Genomic DNA, 21,155 nt, shown 5'->3' with positions numbered 1-21,155 from the left:
GTTTTCTTGAAAAACCTACAATGGTACCATTAGGGAATAGCCCTTCCCTTGTCTAACAAAAAGGATAAATTAAGCATTCAGGAAACTTTATACTGATTAAAAACAACCAGATGGCTGAAAAGGTAGCAAACTTACTGAAAACCTTCCTGAAATACTGTTCATATCTCAAGTGCAGGGCATCCTTAACAATATATACTCTTTGATGATCCTTAATATCCTTTCTGATCACATTATATACCCTCCTAGAACTGAGTTTCAAACATGCAAAGCCATGTCCTAGAATTTTTTTTATCCACCAATCTAAGCCATCATTTTGACATTTGGTGGCCTTACATTGGTTACATGAAGTCCCAATGTAACCTTAGTTATTATAAACTTTTGGACACTTGATTCAGGTTAATGGGGGTGGTCTGTGCCATATACATTGAAATACAAATGTTATTAAATTGTATTCCTTTCCTATATAAATCAGTTTTTGTATTAACAGAAGAAATGGGTTTAAATTTGTCAGAAAATTCTTGATGAGGAAAGTTGAATAAGGAACTGGAAAAAGATTTAAACCTCTCATTTTTCAGTGGCGCCTGGGTGGTTCATCTGGTTAAGCATCTGACTTTTGCTCAGGTCATGATCTCACAACTAAGCCACCCAAGTGCCCCATCCTCAGATTTTCAGTGCATCTTCCAAATCCTAATGAATAGAACTTTTGGCAAGTACTATAAAGAATGTAAAACATACACCAATGCCTTTGACTTCCCCAAACAGAATACACTACCTTAAGATAATTTCATTGGTACGCTATTTCCTCGATTTACTATGTCATTCCTAGATTAGGGTAAAATCTACAATGCAGACTGCTATCCTAATGATACCACTATGTATAGGTATTACTGTGCTTTTTTTCTGGCAGATGAGAAAATAAGACTTGGAACCGATGTTTTAGAAGATCAAGACCTTTAACACAAACTTTAAACACGTATACACTGATTTCTAAATAAGAAATTTAACCAAATTGAGCAGAATTAAAAAGGTAGGAAGAATGAGTACACTCTTATTATTCATAGTACTTTTTTATGTACTGTCCATAAAAAACAATTGTGTAATATAGATACCTTAACAGAAGTTTGAAATTTGTAAATTTTCTTCAAAGAAAAAAATCACTAAAATTATGGCACTGAAGAAGCCAAGTTTTAAAACTTTTTATTGATTTTAAATTTAAAACAAAATCCAGTTTGAACCACAAAATTCAGTTTGAACCACAAGTGGGAATACAGTGTCTTCAAGATACTTCTGAAGCTATTATTCTACATAATGATGAAACAGAATTAACAGCATGGCATAATATGAACTTTTCATTCCAGTGGCTTACAGATTTTCGTAGGAAGAATTAAAAATTTTTTTTTTATTTAACACCATTTAATAGGACTTTACAAAAAATATTTTTTAAATGACTTGCCAAATTTATCATTATGAATGTGTTTTGAAACAAATCTATGAATGGGTAAAGAAGCAAGCAAAATCTTCACTTTTACAATGTTTGCAGGGCTCTGCCTTTGTAAAGAAAGAAAAGTAGATATACTTTTTTTGCTGAAAACTTTTTGTACTTAAATCTCACAGAGAACTGGCATTTAGAAATCCACATACTATATTTCGTGAGATTTTGATCAACCTGATTTTGTGTAATGCTAGTCCTACAAGGTACAGAAATTCCCTGTTGCTCCTAATGCCAGGGGACAAACCCAAAGTTATTACTCCACTCTCATCTGTGCAGAAAGTCTGTTGATCCTTTTAACCAGCCCTCTGCCTTACCTGATGCCCAAGAGAAGAGGGACTGGGAAGATTCTTGTGGTCTAATCCACTGTTCCCTTGGAGCAAGAGACAGAGCACAGGGAGGGGAGAATTGAGCTGTTGACAGATTTAGCACGTATCTAGATGTAAGCCCTGGAACACAACACTGCCTCCAAGCTCCTCTTTAAGTCAAGTCATTTCTTAACACTATAAACTATATACGGTGTTCTTAAGTCTGTATCATGAAACAGGAAGCTTCTCCTATTACAGTAATCTTCCTTCGGAGTAAAAAGTTACTCTTAAGGAAGAACGCTACTGACTACCTAACGTGATTGCCAAATATAGAGCTTGTTTTAAATGTGACTCAAAGAGTCATCTAGAATGCCATGGCAACTACTGTGAGTCTGCTTATTAACAAAAAAGAAAAAGAGGACTAATTTTATAGATAAGTGTAAGGATGAATTATTGAAGTTCCAAAATCAAAGTCTGATTCTAAACACAATAACAGAAATTTTTCCATTCAGGATTAAGATGTCTTTAAGAGTTGAAACGATTTTGGAGGTCATCCAGCCCAACTTCCATCCAGATATCACGCCTCTCACATATAGTAGTCTTCTGAATTATAAAAATTTATAAAGTTATTTTTTTAAAAAAAAAGCTACATAAATAAGAATTATCTATATATATAGAAATATCTATTCAGCAATGCCATAATTTAAGTATTCAAATCAAACTGGGTAGAAGTGGTTACTTCTTACACCCACAGACTGTATTTACACACTAACACATCAAATTACATTTCAACAATAATAGTACTAACTGGACTAAAATGGAGAAAAATAGTGTTCTAACACAGTCCTTTATATTTTCATAAACATAAAACTGCAAGTCACTTAAGTGAATTATATCTCAAACCGTAAAAAAAAAAAAAAAAAAAGGAAGTAACTTGCTAACCTGGACTTCGGTCTCTCATTTAAGGTTTGATTCTGGAATGCAAATATGGTTTTTCAAAGTAATAACATCTCTTGTATATAGTCTATATATACTAATTGTTTACAAGGACTGTGACTCTATATTGCATCACAAATGGGAAGCTCTAGTGATTAACCAAGCATGTCCAACACAGAAAATAACTCTCTATTCAGTCAAAAGTATAAAAGGTTTGACCTTATCTGAAATATGACAAAGCTGAGTATTTGAAAGATCTATGAAAATACTCAGTAAAGATACTATGAAAAATTGAAAAAGTAACTTTTTATCTCAAAAAATTATTTTAGGCCATAGTTATGTAACAGAACTTATTGCTATTTGAAATATCATTAAAAATAGGTTCATCTATAGAAGAGATTATGTATCAGTCATACTTTACTAATATAAAATGATATGCTCCTTTTAGAAGACCTAACTCTCATTTGTAAAACTCTGTATATATCTAATCAAACTGACCTTACCAAAATCCCACAACTTATAAATCAATTAAAGTTCTGATTTCATTAATTTTAGCTTGTTTCATTTCATTAGCATTTGTTTTTTTAGTTCCAAAGGCTCCGGCAGCAAGTTCTCTCTTTGTGTTTTGTATTTTCAGCATATTTTCTTCAACAGAATCCTTCACAATGAACTTTAAAAAGAAAACAGAAACGGTAAGTACTTTATAGGTGACAGTATTTAAAATCTGCAATGTAAAAAAAAAAAAAAAAATTAAGACCTAAAATGCTGGTCCACTATAAAGAAATCTGCTTTACTGTATTACAAAGCTTTTAAAATTTCTCAACAATATATTAGAAACTGTTTAGCTCCCCTTTTTTTCTCCATATGCGGTGAGCATAGTTAGAACATGAAATAGTAACTGCAGCTGAACACTGCTTTCCCCCATCACTCAACATGGCTTTCTTGTATAAAGAATATGGCGATAAGGCCATAAAGTTACATCTTAACAGCACCAAAACCAGCAAACTTTATAGGCAAATCTGTAACTGGAATATTAACAAAATAAATTTTGCATTATGTTTAAATAGCCAAATGAGACTTTCCCAGAAATGGAAGAATAAGCCTTTATCTGGTTTAACTTCTAATCTGAAAACGTTAAAGAGAAAAGGGACATTTTCTCAACAGAAGCATTTCTGATAGGGGCATCCCCTGTCAGCTAAGTGTCCAACTTTGACTCAGGTCATGATCTCATGGTTTCGTGAGCTCAAGCCCCACATCGGGCTCTGTGCAGAGCCTGGAGCTTGCTTTAGATTCTGTGTCTCCCGCTCTCCCACTCGTGCTCTGTATCTCTCAAAAATAAATTAAAAAAATTTTTTAAAATTCTGATAAAGACCTTGATTAAAAAAATATCCTCATTAACCTATAAATAAATGTCCTCAATCTTAAATGTATCCACTAGAAGCTTACCAAGAACAGTACACTTAATGTAGAACAATAAAAGGAACAGGTGAAGAATGATTACTATATATCACTACTACTATTCAACACTTGAGGTCCCAATAACTGTAATAATTACACAAGACGTATTATTATACAACATTAAAAGACCTAAGTAAGTGTAGAAAGATACCAAATTCTTGTATGGGAACACTCCTTATTATAAAGAAGACCATTCTCAAATGGATTATAAACTCCACAAATCCTAAAACAGATTTCTTAAATGGGATCGGTAACTTATAAATCCACAGTTCAATTCAAGGGTAAATAATCATATTAACTAATCTTCAAAAAGAAGTGTTAATGAGAACACTCTGCCCTGCTAGATATGAAAGCATACTGTAAAAAACCATAGTAATTATAAAAGTAATATTGTTCTGAGATTAGGAAAAGAAATTAGTGAAACCGGAACATAGGAACAGAAGTCCAGAAAGAGACTCATGTTAATATATATGAATTAATTTATGATTAAAGTGCTATTTCAAATCAGGTGGAAAAAAGGATATACTATAAAGAAAAAGATGGAGCAAACAGCTTATTTGAAAAAGGAACCATATCATGAATCATAAAGATGAAACATTTTAAAAGAAATATGGGAGAGGTTGGTTTTTAAATTTGAAGATAATGCCTATTCTAAGCAAGATCTTAAAATCCATAAGATATTTTTAAAAAGCTGACCTATTTTAAAATCATAAAAAAACACATTCAGTTCAAAGGAAAAGCTTGATATAAACCATTTCCAATATACCTAACAAAAAAATTTTTTTATCAGAATGTACTTTCAGAAAGTACTTTGTACTTTATGAAAACTGGGCAAAAACCAAGCAACTCAGAAAAAAATATTACCAGATAAGTGAAATACAAATACGCTGATGGTCTTAGGCATACATAAATTGAAAGGGGCACTTAAAAAAAATTTTTTTTTAATGTTTATTCATTTTTTTGAGGGAGAGAGAGAAAGTGTGAGCAGCGGGGTAGGGACAGAGGAAGACCCAGAATCTGAAGCAGGCTCCAGGCTGTGAGCTGTCAGCACAGAGCCCCAACGCAGGGCTCTAACTAACTCATGAACCTTGAGATCATGACCTGAGCTGAAGTTTAACCAACTGAGCCACCTCTAGGTGCCCAAAAGGGCACTTTTTTGATCATCACATAAGCAAAAATTTATATCATGCTCACATGTCATTAGGCCTATTTTGAAAACAACTTGAGAGCTGTAAGAATTCTAAATCCAGAATTCTAGTTTTCTTAACCTATCCTAAAGAAGTACTTGTATGTAATATGATGCTAATTATGGCAGTTTTTATTAGCAGAACATTAGACTGGTTAAAGAAATTACTATGTATCTATATGCAGATGTTAAAAAGAATGGGCTTGCGGAGAGAAATACACAGAAAGTAGGGAGTTTGCGGAGTTTCAATTTGAGATGAAAAAGTTCTGGAGATGGAGGATGGTAATAACTGCACAACAGTATGAAAGTAGGTACTGCCACTGAACTGGACACTTAACAGTATTTACTTTAGCTATTTTTATATATACTTCACTAGTGTAAGAAAAAAAGAATAGGCTCTATATGTACTTAGATGGTAGTTCCCAATATATATTGATAAGGGGGAAAATATATTACCGAATAACAAAGTATGATCCCACTTTTAAAAGAAATTTTTTAAAGGAGATGTATACATACAAATGAATCTATGTAAACTAGAGAAAGGGACTTTGAATAACATGTTAAACTACTGATGGTGGTTTCCTCTAGAGGAGATTAAAGGTGACCTTCATATTTTGTTCTGCGTAATTCTGCAATCTTTTTAATAATCATGCATTATCTGTAATTTTAAAAACCTCATCAACCTAATTTTTAAAATAGATGGCTGAAAAACTCACTTTTGTGATGATAACTTCTTGCTTCTGGCCAAGTCTATGGCATCTGTCAAAGCACTGATCTTCAGCAGCTGGATTCCAGGCCTAACAAGAATATGAATGAATTGCTTTATTACCACCCTGATTTATGAGCATTCTGCACATATCCTTTCATTTCAGTATTACTCATTCATCTCTTACTCAAATTTCTCTGTCTGAATTAGATACTGACATAACTGCTCTGGGAACCCCACCCATCCCACTACTATGACAGGCACCCCATCATTTCAGTCCACTGCTTCTAGTATCCAATAACAGTGCCTGCTAAATAGAAAGCACCCAGTATAAGTGATTGTTAAGTCACCAAATTGTATTTTTATTTTTCATTTTAAAGTTGATCTATGTTTACATCAGAAAAGATCTGTAATTGGGTCCATTTATGAGAAAGTTCTCTCCCCTTTTGCTGGTTTTTGATTCTTTTACTTCCATTTGTTACATGAAAGTACAAAAAATATTTCAGGAGTAATTTTCTAGATCTATATTTGAATCTGACTTCAAAATTGAATGACTGTAGCATTAAACAAAGGCATTAACATGGAGACTTTTTTTTTTTTTTTTTTTAGAGAGAGCGAGCTGGGGAGAGAGAATCTTAAGCAGGCTCCACACTCACAGGGCAGGGTGGCTGGGGATGTCCTTGATCCCAAAACCCTGGGATCATGTCATGACCTGAGCTAAAATCAAGAGTTGGATACTCAACTGACTGAGCCACCCAAGCTCCCATTTGGGGACTATCTTAAAGTGAAGAATAAAACAATGAAGCAAAGAAAAGAATAAGCAGAAAGACAAGAGTTCTTCAATCTAGAAAGAGGAGTCTCAAATGGTTTGGAAATACTATCATGAACTATCAGTGTAGGAATCATTAAACTATGGATGATTCTTTTTTTTTTTTTTAAATGTTTTTATTTCTAGCAGAGAGAGAGAGAGACACAGCGTGAGCAGGGGAGGGTCAGAGAGAGAGGGAGACACAGACTCTGAAACAGGCTTCAGGCTCTGAGCTGGCAGCCAGCACAGAGCCCGACGCGGGGCTCGAACCCACGAACCTCGAGATCATGACCCAAGCGAAAGTCGGACGCTCAACCTACTAAGCCACCCGGGCGCCCCTAAACTATGGATGATTCTTAAAGCTAAAAATGGGTGTTTAGGGAAAAGGAACATTTACACAGCATAGTACTACCTGAAAATGAAACAAAATCATAAATACACATGTAAATGATAGGTCTATAGCAGGATTCATACTCAGGCTATTCTTCTATTTAAAGTTCCCTTAAGCTCTAGGGAAAAGGCGATTTTACTACTGTTGTTAATTTGAGTTTTGGGTGGTTTTAGTACAGAAATCAGATTTTAAGGTAGTACTTGGCTTATAGTTTTCTAAAATTGATAATCATATTTTGTATTTCACAATTGGACACATTTAGAAACCTTATACCAAGAGCCCAGGTAAAATGTTTTTTTCTGTTGTATTTTATCTAGGAACTTTCTAATGAGCTTGACAATATACATATAGTATGACTACCAGGAATCTAAATTTATCTCCTGATCTAAAACTGATAGCTTTCATCCGCACATGTACTGATGAAGGAAGGTAATTAGCTTTACCAAAAGTTTATAATCAAACATTTAAAATAACACCTTAACTCTTTATGAGTAATCTTATTTTTCTGGGACCTGGCTTTCATTTCAAAGTTAGAAACATTTGAAATGTTCAATGAAAATCTATTTACTATGAATTGCTAAAACACTGCAGAAGTTTTTGTAAATTGCTGAAGAGTATGGTTTTGGATCATCAGTTTTATAATACTAGATTTGGTATCAACAATCTTATCAGATCCTTTTCAGATATTAAGATTATAACCAAAGAAGAAGAAAATTTGGGAATCTGTCCAAAAATCATCTTTTAAGAATATCATCAGGTTATAACTCTAGCAAAGTTTTAAAACTTCATCCACAGAACTAAGGCAAGAAAACACCACAAACCACTGCCATCCATGACATTAATGTGAAATCTGTGAATGCCAAAATATGGTTCCGGTTAGTATTTAACTAGGTGGGTGTTATTACCTTTAGGTAAGGAAAAAGCCTTGGTACTGGTAACAGATGCATGCATATGTAAACTAGATGGCCTAACCAGAACTCAAATTTGTATCTTCATAAACTTTGTTAGGAAATTTTCTGAATTTCAGTCAACAAGTTCTAAAACCACAAATCTTAAATCTATGAATCACAGAAATAGCAAACAGGGTTGCCTCTAGCCCAAAAGTAACCCAGTGCAAATTAGAAACTTAGTCCAGAATGCCTGCAGCTCAAACGACCTCTTTGAGCAAATTAGAACAAGGTGCTGCTCCTCTGTGGTTGTTCCTCCTAGGCCACAGTTTAGTGAGTAAAGTTGAGACTGGACTTCAGCTCCTACCCTACAGCTAGACCTATTTATACCAACCACAAGTGACTGCACCCTATTAGATGCTAAAATTTATCCAAAATATTCCAAGAATGGTATTAGTTTCTAAAATTGTGATGCTGGACACCTGCACCTGAATCACCTATGGTCTATACTTAAAACAGCTTCCTGAGTCTCCTCTAAGAACTCCTAAATCTGAGGATAGAGGTCAGAAATTACACTTTACCTAATTCTTTGCACATTAAAACTTGAGACTATTAGCACCATGATGGTAGCTACTATGTCTACCTTGTTTATAGCCAGTTTCCTAGTGCCTATGACAGCCTTGACACAGTGCAGAATTGCAATATTTGTTGGCCAAATGGATAAAACCACTACATAAAAAGCATGACATAACAAAAACTAATGCCATATATAGAAGTAGAAAACGACGACACAGAAATTAAGAACATGGACTTTGATGGGCAAGTTATTTTACCTCTCTGTGCTTCAATGCCCTCACCTGTAAAATAAGGACAATAAAAAACTGACCTCATAGGGATATTATGACAATTTCATTTGATATATGGCAAGTGCTTAAGAATAAGCCCTCAATACACATTAAGTTATCATCTATTTCTAAAGTTTGCCTAAGAATTTTCACAATGACTTTATAAATTATAAAGGTATTTACCAAATAGTTCATTTTTAGAAAGTTTAATAGTACACATATCAAAAAATCTAAAGAACTACTTACTGGATCCATTAAAAACACTCGAGAAGCTGCAGAAAGATTTAAACCAACTCCACCTGCTTTTAAGGATAAAAGCATGATAGTTGGAGATCCTGCTTCAGTGTTTTGAAAACACTGAATTGACTCAACTCTTTTCTTCTGTGCCATTGAACCATCCAAACGAGTAAACACAAACCCAGAAGCTCTAATGGAGGGAAAAAAGTAACACTTTCTATACAATTATAAAAACATGTTAATTACAAATTTCATTTAACCAATTCTTTCATTTATTCTGACAAATATTTAACGAGTCTTACATATATAATATATAACTACCAGTCTTTTTTTTCTAATAAATTCAGGACTTAACTTTTAAAATCCTATGCTCCCAAGAAACATTAATGTGGCTCTATCATTTTAAATAGATGAAATGGCTGTAACTGGTAATTTTTTTTGCCATCTCCATCAAAACACGTACATAAAATCCTTTTACTCAAAGTGAGAAACAATACTGAATTTACCTGAGTGGTGTTTCTATTAAAGACAGGAATGTTGTAAACTGAGAAACAACTAAACTTTTTATGTTGGGGTTCTTCTTTCTTAAGTCAATCAATGCATGCATTAATGCATTAATCTGCAAAAAAAAAAAAAAGTCACCTGTCAGATTCCATTTTGAATGGGCAAAATATATGTAATTTCTTTATTAAGAAAAGAAAGGCCCTTCCGCATTATTTCCCTAAAATGCAAAAGTAAAAGACAACTAATGTTTTTAAAAATTAAGGCTGAAAGAATGCACTCATAAACTGAAGCTTTGCTCTCAAATTCACCACCAGAAAATTAAAAAGTTGACACCAACAGAGTATAATATTTAAATGACAGGATTAAAAGAATTATTTTAATACATGATATCCTTATATAAAACAAATACTCAGATATTTGCCCATGTGTATTTTACCTTTGAACTGGATGTCCATTCCATATTAGACTTTTTCTCAGTGTCACATGCCAATTCTTCTGGAGGACATTCTAATAAACTGTCTCCATGTATATCATTTCTGCATAAAGGACATTTAGCATGTGGCTGTATAAGAAAGAATAAGATATGAATGAAACTTATCAGAGGAACAAATATCAACTAATTTTTCTTTATCAAGTTTGAGAGAGAGTGTGTGCGCATGTTAACGCATGATGGTGGAGCAGAGAGAGAATCCCAAGCAAGCTCTGCACCATCGGCAGAGCCAGATGTGGGGCTCAAACCCACGAACCATGAGATCATGACCTGAGCTAAAATCAAGGTTCAGATGCTTAACCCACTGAGTCACCCAGGTGCCCCAACTTACCTAAATTTTTAAAAAAGCATAGTAAATTCTAAAACCTTAATAGCTAGTTAACATTTTATTAGATTTTTTATTAGATTCATCCATTTGAGATAAATCTGTACATGCTGAACTCCAGGCAGATATAATGTTCTAATGTGTTAAGTGAGTGACTCTGGGTAAAAAAAGGAACAAAAGTATGTCATCTTGACTAGCAACAGAGCTTGAAACAAATATTATAATACACTCTGCCCTCGAACATGGGTCTGAACTGCACAGATCCACTTAAGAGGATTTTCTTTTCAATACAGTACAGTACTGTAAATGAATTTATGATTTTAGTATTTTCTCTTACTGTAAGAATATCACATATTTAACGAAGATATGTGTCAACTGCTTATGTTACAGTAAGGCTTCCAGTCAACAGTAGGCTATTAGTAGTTAAGTTTTAGGGCAGATTTTCAACTGCACAGGGGGTCAGCACCCCAACCCCTGCCTTGTTCAGGGTGAACTGTACTATTTTCAAACAAGTTAAGAAACGAGAAAGAACAATATCTTCAATCTAACTACAATAAAGCACACTAGTTGAACTGTTCTTTAGAAAACAAAAATTTCTTGGGCACCTGAGTGACTCTGTTGGTTAAGCATCCAACTTCAGCTCAGGTCATGATCTCACGGTTTGTGAGTTCAAGCCCTGCATCAAGCTCTCTTCTGTCAGCACAGACCCTGCTTTGGATCCTCTGTTGGCCTCTCTCTCTGCCCCTCCCATGCTGGTTCTCTCTTTCAAAATAAATAAACTTTTAAAAACTTTTTTTCCTTCTTAGATGGCTTATAAAGGTAGTCCACACCTGTTAAATCCTATCAGGCTCATTCAAAGCAATATTTTTTGTGTCCTTTTGTACTAAGACGTGCTAATAAACGGTCTCTGAAGTAACTACATACCAAATACTATTATAATAAAAAAGATTGTGAAACTAAATGTTAAAAGTCAGTTTAGTGGGGTTACCTTTAGGGCGGAGGGAAAAGGTAAATGACTGGAAGGGGACATTAGGAGACCAGAGTAGTCTACAAAATTACGTATTTTTTCCTATAAGTATGCCAATAAAAAATGTTTTAAAAAACTCTACCTCAGCTGAAGAACTGTTTAAAGGATTATTCCACTTCAAAAATTCTATCATATCTAAGAATCTAGACCTACCTTACCCAATAGCCAATACACAATGTGGCAATTAAGCCCCTGAAATGCACCACAGCCAAACTGAGATATGCTGTAACTGTACTATACCTCCATACTTTGAACACTTAAGTTAAAAAATCATGTAAAGATCTCAATATTTATTTTTTAGGTATACTGGATAAATAAAATTTCACCAACTTCACCTATTTGTACAAGAAAATTTAAAATTATGCGTGTCTCACATTACTGATCCATTTATTGGACAGCAATGATCTTAACAGAACTAGGATACTAACAGCAAACATGCCTTCAAATGTGTAGTATCTTTTTATGTTTAAAAAGGCTTAATTAAAATAGATTACCTATAAAATACTGACATAATTAACTATAAAAGGCGCATTAGTAAATCCAAGTGAAAAAATCCTTACAGTATGCTAGACTTAGGTTTTCATTACACTCAAGACTGACTAGTGCACCACTCCATCAAACACCGACTCTACCCAACATAAAACTAACCTGCTCATTCTGAATGACTTGGCAAATACAGGGTTTACAAAAGACATGTGCACAATGTGTTATGACAGGAACTGTTAAAGAATCCAAGCAAATTGCACATTCTTCATCAGAACCTGAGCTCAGAATTAACTTCATCTTCCTTATTAACTTTTTTCGTAGTTCTTCAGGTGTATCATTTCCTAGAGAAAAGGCTGAAAAAATTAATTTCACACCAAGATATGCAATCTAACTAGACAGACAAGTTAATCTTTACATGGAGAAAAGTTTTGCTTGGGTTTTTTTCTATCATAGGCAAAAAGCACGGTTTAAATTTTAAGAAAATTCAGAAGCTAAAATAGTAGCTAACCCACATAATATACCTTACACAAAGGCAACATTATAGTCTGCACATACTACCAAAGAATAAAAAGTCTGCAAATCCAATTTGTCACTGCTATCTAAGAGTATCTTAGAATCCTGGAAGACATGATTATTATTCCATTTCATTGGTAAGAATTTGTGAGTATATTCTTGAGTCATACTCTAAAAACAATGCCCATTTGACAAATAAGAAACTGTATTTAGGTAATATGAAAAATTTCTCATCCTGATTGAAATATCCCTAACCAATATAATAGTGTAAACCAATTACATCTACTTACCTGAGGGACCATTGGGAGACACTGCATTTGTAAGAAGGTGAGTATGACAACAAATCTGGCGCAATCTAAGCAAAAGACCCAGGACATCTGCATAGTGTGCAAGGACAGTCCCTTCATTAAAATACCTAGAGATAAAAATGTTAAATATTATGAAGGCCTTTAAAACTTTCTTATTCTAAAACAGTGCAAAACAAATGACATTGTTCTTTTTCTCTGGAAATCAAAATAGTGAAAAACGGAAAAGCAAACTACCTTTAATGAAACAAGAGACTTGTAACAATAAAGCAAAATATATAAGAAATGGCTGCCAATTACAATACAAGTTAGATAGCAGATACCGAGAGAGATAACTGCAGATCTCAAACAAACCTGCCAGAGCACAATTCTTCAAAACAGATGGCACAGCCCTGAGGGGAAAATCAGCATCTTTCATGTGCAAAAACAAAACGGTGCATGGCTGTGGTCTGAACTTCCCTGGACAAGTTTTATACCAAAGAGGGAAGACAGGCTAAATAAGAAAACACAACAGACCTACTACTGTATTTACAGAAATGATTACGGGCACAAAATTCCCTATTATAAGGAATCTACAGCTTCTGATCTCTGTTGTATAAGCACAAATAAAACCTAAAAGACTCAGATATAACCCTGAATCATAATTAAATAGGGATACTTCCTACTAATCTGTGACATAGCTATGGCTCTCCCCCTTCACATTAACCTCTTACAAATAGCTAAACCAGAAAGAACTCAAGACATTCAAATATAAATAATAATCAGCAAAAAGCAAGGGAGGAACAAATGGCTGTGAAAGAAAACTCACCAAAAAAATGTTTCCATAGAGCAAATAAAAATTATCAACAAGGATACTGCCATGATTTACTATCATGGCCAAACAACAGTGGTGGTACAGTTCAGAAGTGTGAAAGAGTAAAGTGAACCATCAGAGAAATAAAAGCCACAATGAAACCAGCATAAAAGAAAAGCCACTGACAAACATAAGAATGTGGGAAACAGAAAAGATAAAAAGTAAAATTAAACAGGGGCACTTGGGTGGCTTAGTCAGTTAAGAGTCCAACTTCAACTCGGGTCATGTTGTCCCAGTTCATGGTTTTGAGCCCCACATCAGGCTCTGTGCTGACGGCTCAGAGGCTGGAGCCTACTTCAGATTCTGTGTCTCCCCCGCACCCTCACTCCTCCCTCACTTGTGCTCTGTCTCTCAAAAATAAATAAACTTTTTAATAAAGTAAAATTTAACAAAGATATAGAGGATTAGAATAAAATGGTACCAATGGAAAACAAAAAACATCTAAAACATACAAAGATTAAAAAAATGGGACAGAAAACAACATTTAAAGAAAACTTTCCAGGAAAGGGAGGGTTGGGAAAAAAGCCTGGAATCCACAGATTTAAATAGTATCACATGTTCCAGAAAAAAAAAAATAATAATAATAATAATAGAGGCCTTGGTGCTGGCCTTTAAAGAAAAATCTAAAATAAAATCAGGGTTTTCAACAGAAACATCCAATGGAAAGTACAGCAGAATAATGACAATACAGGTTTCTGAAAGAAGAATGGATAATCCAAAAATTACATACAATCATATATTTAAGTTTATTAAGTCAATACAAGTACAGCTTAATGATTAGGAGCACAGACTCTAGAGCTACACGGAGTTGAAAACCTCGTTCTGCCAATTTAACTGTGAAACTCTGGGTATGTTTTTCTTTTTTTTTTAATGTTTATTTTTGAGAGAGAGAGAGACACACACAGAACATGAGCTGGGGGGAGGCAGAGAGAGAGGGAGACACAGAATCCAAAGCAGGCTCCAGCCTCTGAGCTGTGAGCAGAGCACAACGTGGGGCTCTAACTTAAAAACCGTTAGATCATAACCCGAGCTGAAGTCACTTAACCAACTGGGCCACCAAGGTGCCCCGGGTAGAAGTTTCTTAACCTGTGTCTTCAGCTGTCTCAGCTTTACAGTGTCATGGTAATAATACATACTTCAAGTGACTGTTGTATTAAAAAAAAGTTAATACATGGAAAACATTCAAAATAGTGTCTAGAGTATGGTAAGTCATATACCTATATCTACCCATCTATCTACCTGCTGTCATTATTAGTAATAATAGGAATATGTCAACAAATAATTTTAAATAGTCAACAGTACACAGAAGAAGCAATAATATAATATAAAGGTTAATAATAATAAAAAGGTTAAACTCACAAGCTCTAGAACCAAATCACCTGAATTTAAATACCAGCTGTCATTGACGAGCTGTGACCTAGTACAAGTTACTGTGCCTCAGACTCTTCATCTAGTAAATGTGGGTCATCACTGTATTGACCTAGTAGGATTTTTTGTGAATTAAAACATATAAGTACTTAAATGAATGCGTAACACCTAGTAAATACTCAATAAATGTTACTAAATGTCTTACATATTAAAAAGAATACTTTTAAAACAACCTATTTCTTCTCTATGCTTTCTTTTCTCAAGGCAGAAGATTTTTCAAATAAAATGCAAAACACTGACAGAGCAACCAACTATCAATCCTATGTACGAGTTTCAACTTTCTTCTTCCTTTTTACAAACTTCATGAAAATGCTCTACCGCTACCACTTCTTTGCAATTCCCTTACACCTATAATTTGGTACAGATCTCACTATTCTGGTGAAACTATGTTAAGATTTTATACCAATAACTTCTGAATCACCATTTAAATGGCTTTTCTAAGCCTCTACACTATGTGACACTCCTGACCATTCCCTCTTTCTTCATTATGCTCCTTCCTGGGGTTCTCTAACAGTTTACTTTTCTTCATAATTCTGCCCTTGATAGAATCTTCTACAGTAACTTTATTTTCCTATGTCTTAAATGTGGATATTCCCCAAAGTTTTGGTCCTTAAATACGTTTATTATCTCTATATATTATTTCTCTTAATGTTTTTATCTATTCTCATGATAGTCAGGAATAGAAGCAAACAAGGTCTCCTGACTAGCCATTCAGAATTCATCATTTCATTTGTTTTCCTAGCTTAAGGAATTACTTACCTAGTAAGTTGTAATACTGTTTCATTTACTTCAACTACTAATTCATAAAAAAACAATTTAAATAAAAAACCAAATTATCTTTCAGTATACTTCAGACTTTACTGCTGACATTTCTAAAAAATACTATTCAGTTAAATAGGAAAGAAAATAAAAGTTATTTTCTAAAATGGCTTTCTTTTTTCCATACCTTCCAATAGTAGCTCTGCCTTCATTTTTTACAGACTGATAAATTTTTCTCTCTTCATCTGAAAGTGTAATGTGCTGAATAAATACTTTACGTTCTGGTAACTCCAAAACAGGTTTTCCTTTAATTTTGCTGGTCTTTGTTCTTCTAAGAGTAATATTTTTAATTAGGGATTGTAAACGCCTAGTCAAAACAAAACAAATAATTACATAACTTTTTATTTCTATACAAGTTGATTCAACAAAAACAAAAAAGTATTTTAATATATTACTGTTTTATAACCTAGTAAACATTTTTTAAAAGTCCCTTATTTGGAATTTTATCCAATATGGTATAACAAGTCATAAATTCTACAAATAGACAGTTGTAGCAACAATGCATTGATTGCCCTCAATTCAATACCTGTCAGTTTAATCTTCTTTTATCTTGCCTTTATTTCTCTTAACTTCTCCATTTTTGTTCTAATCACTAGCCTTTTTACTTCTTACTCTGTTAACTACATCACTCAATATTCAATGCTGAAATTCTTAAGTACCTACACTAAGTGCAAGGCATTATGCTAAATATCATGAAACTATGAATGAGTAAAGATATTACCTTCAAAAATATTTTTTCAGTAATATGAAAATCACAGTACAAAAACAAGTAATTTTTACAAAGAAAAAAAATTTTTTTTAATTTTAATTTCCAAAATAATTAAAACACAGTATGTCAATTCAGAAGGGAGAAATGTCTTCTAGGTTCTACAATCTTCACACTCCCTTTTCATTATCAGAAAAAAGGAGGAACATCAATTCTTTAAGGGAAAGTTTTCCTAACGCTGAAATACAAATACAATTTCTTAAATTACAATTTACATAGTTGGTTCTAAGAATCAAGCACACAGTATTGCAAACTAGGCTGGTGGCTTCTGAACTTTTTTCACTATAACCACAATAAGAAATACATACCATCCAGGAAACATTATTATATAAACACACACATATAAGAGAAACATTTCAGAAAACAATACTTACTATGTGTGATATGCTCTATTTTCTTAAACCTTCACTTCTACTTCATTTAGTTTTATAAGGCTGGATGCCATCTTTATGATTTCACAACCTGCTAATGGATTCCAAATTCTGAAAACCACTTCTCTAGGCAAAAACCTTAAACCACATTGACTGATGGAGTACCTTATGAAATGGCTATCACCAAACTGAACTTTATTTATGTCTCCATGAGAAATACCTTTCTTTCTTAAACTCTTACTGATGCCGGTGTATATCCTACCATTCAATTACCACTATATAAAGCTATATAAGGTAAGTTATGAAAATGTAGTGCTTACTGGATGCTCAGAGCATATAGATTTTCCTGCCACTGTTTAACCAATTAATGGTGGTTTCAGGGATAAGAGCCACACACAAAGACCATAAAGCTCTGTCTTTCCTTTTAGTTTGAGTAATATCAAAGAAAGGAAAGGCTTGTGTTTCAGGGGTAGATAGAAGTCTCTGTCTTCCCAGCCAATGATAACTAGGTTCTGAGAGCCAAAGGCATTAAGCTACAAATGCTTCTGGGAGAAGAAAGCCAACAGTAAAGTTAAAATAGTATTCAAAGTGGCAACTGGTTCAAGCTGTTTATAGTTATTTGTTGCTAATATTAATCTGTTTTCATGAAATTACTTACCTAAGTCCCCCTTCATCTCCCATTGTAACAGGACGCTGTATTGTTCTATGCCACCATTCTCTATCAAGAAATGGCTTAAGTTTTAAAAAGGAAAGAAGAGACCACAAGTCCTTTAAAGAATTTTGAATCGGAGTACCTAAAAATAACAGAAAACTGTTTTAACTTCATAACCAGAATATCCATCTGGCCCAATCAGAGAAAACAAGAGCTGAAAATGGGCATTCTGTATTAGGCACACCCACTAACTACCAAGCTGTAACTATAATCTTTTGTTAAATACATACACAATCTTAAAATACAGTTTTGCTCTACTTTCTAGTTCTCACTTGCCATACTAACAAAGAAAAAGACCACAGGTCCAGTATATTCAACTTTCTCCTTATCCAAAAACATGTTTATTTGATTTTAAATCAGCGGTACTAACAGGAAAGAAAAAATAAATTTGAGTTTATATCCTCATCCCCATCTTCTAGTAGAGGTGTAAGAAGTAGCAAACAAGCCTGGCTTCAAGATGAGAAATCGAGAAATCAAGATTCTGACTGAGAATTAAAGTGTCTAATGAATCTCCAAGGTTCAAAAAGAAATCTAGTGATTGTTCCATTATATTATTCAGTGTTGCCATAGCATGGGCAACTGGGAAGAACAAGTCAAAATATTTTATTAAATGATCTATGATTAATTATGGAACAAACTTCTTATATCCACATAAAATTTACAAGTTACCTAATTCACTTAATGATACATACTTGAGATTTTTTTTTTCTTAATATAACCTTTTTACCTGTTAATACCCATCTTCTCTCTGTTTCTAAATCAAGTACAGCTTTTGTCTGCTGAGCATTTGGATTTCTTATGGCATGTCCTTCATCCAGGATCACTCTTAGCCACCTTATGCTATGTAATGGACTATCACCTTTAGTCTGAAATAAATTCATGTGAATTAAAAACACAGGGAAGTAAAACTGTATTTCACATAATTGGGTAAATACATGTTGCTACTATTCTTTAATATGAATGCTTACTACGTGGTAGATATTGCTTTAAACAGTATATACACTAAGTTACTGAATGCTTGAAAGCTTACAAAGTTTTATTATTACTCTTATTTTACAGTTGAGAAAACTGAAGCACCAAGGTGTGAAGTACGTATGTTGCTCAAAGTACTACAGCTAGCAAATAGCAGAGCTAGCATTCAAACCTAGGTAGTCAAGCTCTCTGAGACTTTGGTTCAATGCACTGAGCTAATTCCACCTCAGATTTAAACTGTGATGATAGTTTCTTATACGTAATAGTTAGTGTTCTTACCAGAAGACCAAAATTTTGACAGTAAGTTATTTTGAAAAACATTTTAACAACTGGAATTACAGGCAAACAATTAAACTTCTAAATTAACTGGGAAACTCTTGAACTTCAGCTATTAAAAACAAGTTTATTTTTAAACTGAGATAACCAAATCATTGTGATAGAAAATAATATTCTAGAACACTAGAAAAAAAAGAATTCACTTACACAAACTGCTATCTAAAACTTAGCTAACAATTCCAATTTACACTGGAACTTTTAAGTGTTCTAAATGGCAAATATTCATAAAATATAATAAAACAATTTTCTATTTACTTCTTACATATTCTTAAGTATTTAGAAAGACTATAAAGTCTGAATTTTGGAACTCTTTAGAAACCTTCAGCATATTTCTCAAATTCAACTTCTGAAATAGGAGTCTCAGCATACTTACTCCATAGTCATGAGTTAAAATGTTGTATGTAGTCAAAACAATATCTTGTTTTGAAAGCAAGGCTGGGTCTCTTATACGATCAGGACCATAATAAACATAAAAATTCAAGTGCACATCTGATTTTATGTGTTGTCCAAACTGATCCTAGAAGAAAATTAGAAATATTTTAAATAGTAAATAGATTAGTGTCAGGTAAAATATAAAAAAGTATTGTTCTGGCAGCAGTATCACAAATATTAAAATTTCATAAAATCAAGTTTTCTGTCATCTAAACTAAAATAACAGCTATGATAATAACAATACTAATTATTGTCAGGAAGACTGTCATATATGCAATAATAATACACTATATAAATCTTGCCTGGCCCTACCAATGAGCGGCCACTTCATTTTTAGGAGGAAAAACAACCAAATTTCTTTAAAACGGTAATTAATTTTTGAAAAATTTAGTATTTTAACAGAAAGGTTCTACTGCTACCAGGAAGTAAACTTCACAATATCAAATTAAACAGTAAAAGAGCAATCAATATTTTCAAGAATGTAGGCAGAGGTTCAAGCACCGTATCTACTTTTACTCATTTATCACAGGCCTACTACTGGCCAGGTTATGAACCAGAAAGGCGGTATAGCTAAAAAGAAAAATAAGACCTAGTCCCTGCCCTCTCTTAATCATTTAAATTTAATGATCAATTTAAAACACTTGATTTTTTTTTTTTTTTTAATCCTGAAAACAATGTCTGAGAGACTGAGCAGGAAAAAGAAAATCATGATTAGATTGGGGGAAAAGAACACCAGAGAGACAAAGCTCTCACTCTTAGGTGAGAGATGACAAAGCCCTAAACCAGAATGTCAGAAGTAAAAACAGAATAGAAAGGACAGGTGTGAAAGAAAGATACCAAAAAAAAGAGACTGATGGGACTTGACGACTCATAAATATGGAATAAGAAAAAAAAAGAAGCCCTTAATACTTAAAGTGAGTGCCTAGAAGAAGTGTGTGATAAAGATATAAGGAAGTTGAAAAAGAGGGGAAAGCAGGTGTAAAAATGAGAAATAAGAAGTATTATTATTTTAGACATTTAAAATTTTTGGCCACTACAGAATGTCTCACTAGAGATGTATACTCTGAATATTTAAGTATTGGCCTGTAATACAATGTAGAGATGGACTTTATAAAGTTATCAGCAGACAGTACATGAAATTATAGGAATGTATAAGATTGTCTAAGAACATGCATAAAGAGAAAAGAAGGTTGGGGCAGAGCCTACAAAATGACAGTATTTAAACAGTCGACCTCTGTTTCTACTAAGATAGGATTTAAAATATTCCAGGGGTGCCTGGGTGGCTCAGTCGGATAAGCATCTGACTTCGGCTCAGGTCATGATCTCACGGTTCAGGGGTTCAAGCCCCACGTCGGGCTCTGTGCTGACAGCTAGCTCAGAGACTGGAGCCTGTTTCGGATTCTGTGTCTCCCTCTCTCTCTGACCCTCCCCTGCTCATGCTGTCTCTCTCTCTCAAAAATAAATAAAACATTAAAAAAAATTTTTTTTAATTCCAGCAAAGAAAACATAAAGCAATGTGGCAAACTTTTGAAATCCTTGAATCTTGTTTTTTTTTAAATGTTTTA

The 21,155-nt window shown here is 33.6% G+C and overlaps 1 protein-coding gene and 1 long non-coding RNA gene across 7 annotated transcripts in view; one reads left to right on the top strand and one right to left on the bottom strand.

The window, feature by feature from the left end:
* Positions 1–1,186: 1,186 nt before the first annotated feature.
* HLTF (helicase like transcription factor) overlaps positions 1,187–21,155 on the bottom strand; it is a 51,784-nt gene continuing 31,815 nt past the window's right edge. For 2 of the 6 annotated variants that reach the window (XM_039241014.1, XM_039241017.1), the window contains exons 15-25: positions 19,532–19,675; positions 18,578–18,716; positions 17,797–17,932; positions 16,129–16,308; positions 12,887–13,011; positions 12,246–12,436; positions 10,192–10,317; positions 9,758–9,870; positions 9,261–9,441; positions 6,094–6,174; positions 1,187–3,403 (exon numbers count right to left, since the gene is read on the bottom strand). In XM_039241014.1, coding sequence (XP_039096945.1) covers positions 3,251–3,403; positions 6,094–6,174; positions 9,261–9,441; positions 9,758–9,870; positions 10,192–10,317; positions 12,246–12,436; positions 12,887–13,011; positions 16,129–16,308; positions 17,797–17,932; positions 18,578–18,716; positions 19,532–19,675 — 1,569 coding nt within the window. In that variant the 3' untranslated portion in view covers positions 1,187–3,250. The remainder of the gene's footprint in view (positions 3,404–6,093; positions 6,175–9,260; positions 9,442–9,757; positions 9,871–10,191; positions 10,318–12,245; positions 12,437–12,886; positions 13,012–16,128; positions 16,309–17,796; positions 17,933–18,577; positions 18,717–19,531; positions 19,676–21,155) is intronic. The other 4 variants (XM_039241018.1, XM_039241019.1, XM_039241015.1 and 1 more) reach the window with 3 other exon arrangements.
* LOC120237630 lies at positions 17,275–18,676 on the top strand. The gene is made up of 3 exons (XR_005530000.1): positions 17,275–17,432; positions 17,828–18,051; positions 18,615–18,676. It is a non-coding gene; the product is annotated as an uncharacterized LOC120237630 (long non-coding RNA).

This window comes from Hyaena hyaena, unplaced genomic scaffold, assembly GCF_003009895.1.
Source record: "Hyaena hyaena isolate Hyena2069 unplaced genomic scaffold, ASM300989v1 scaffold_186, whole genome shotgun sequence".
Lineage (NCBI taxonomy): Eukaryota > Metazoa > Chordata > Mammalia > Carnivora > Hyaenidae > Hyaena > Hyaena hyaena.
This window is presented reverse-complemented; position numbering and strand designations above follow the sequence as displayed.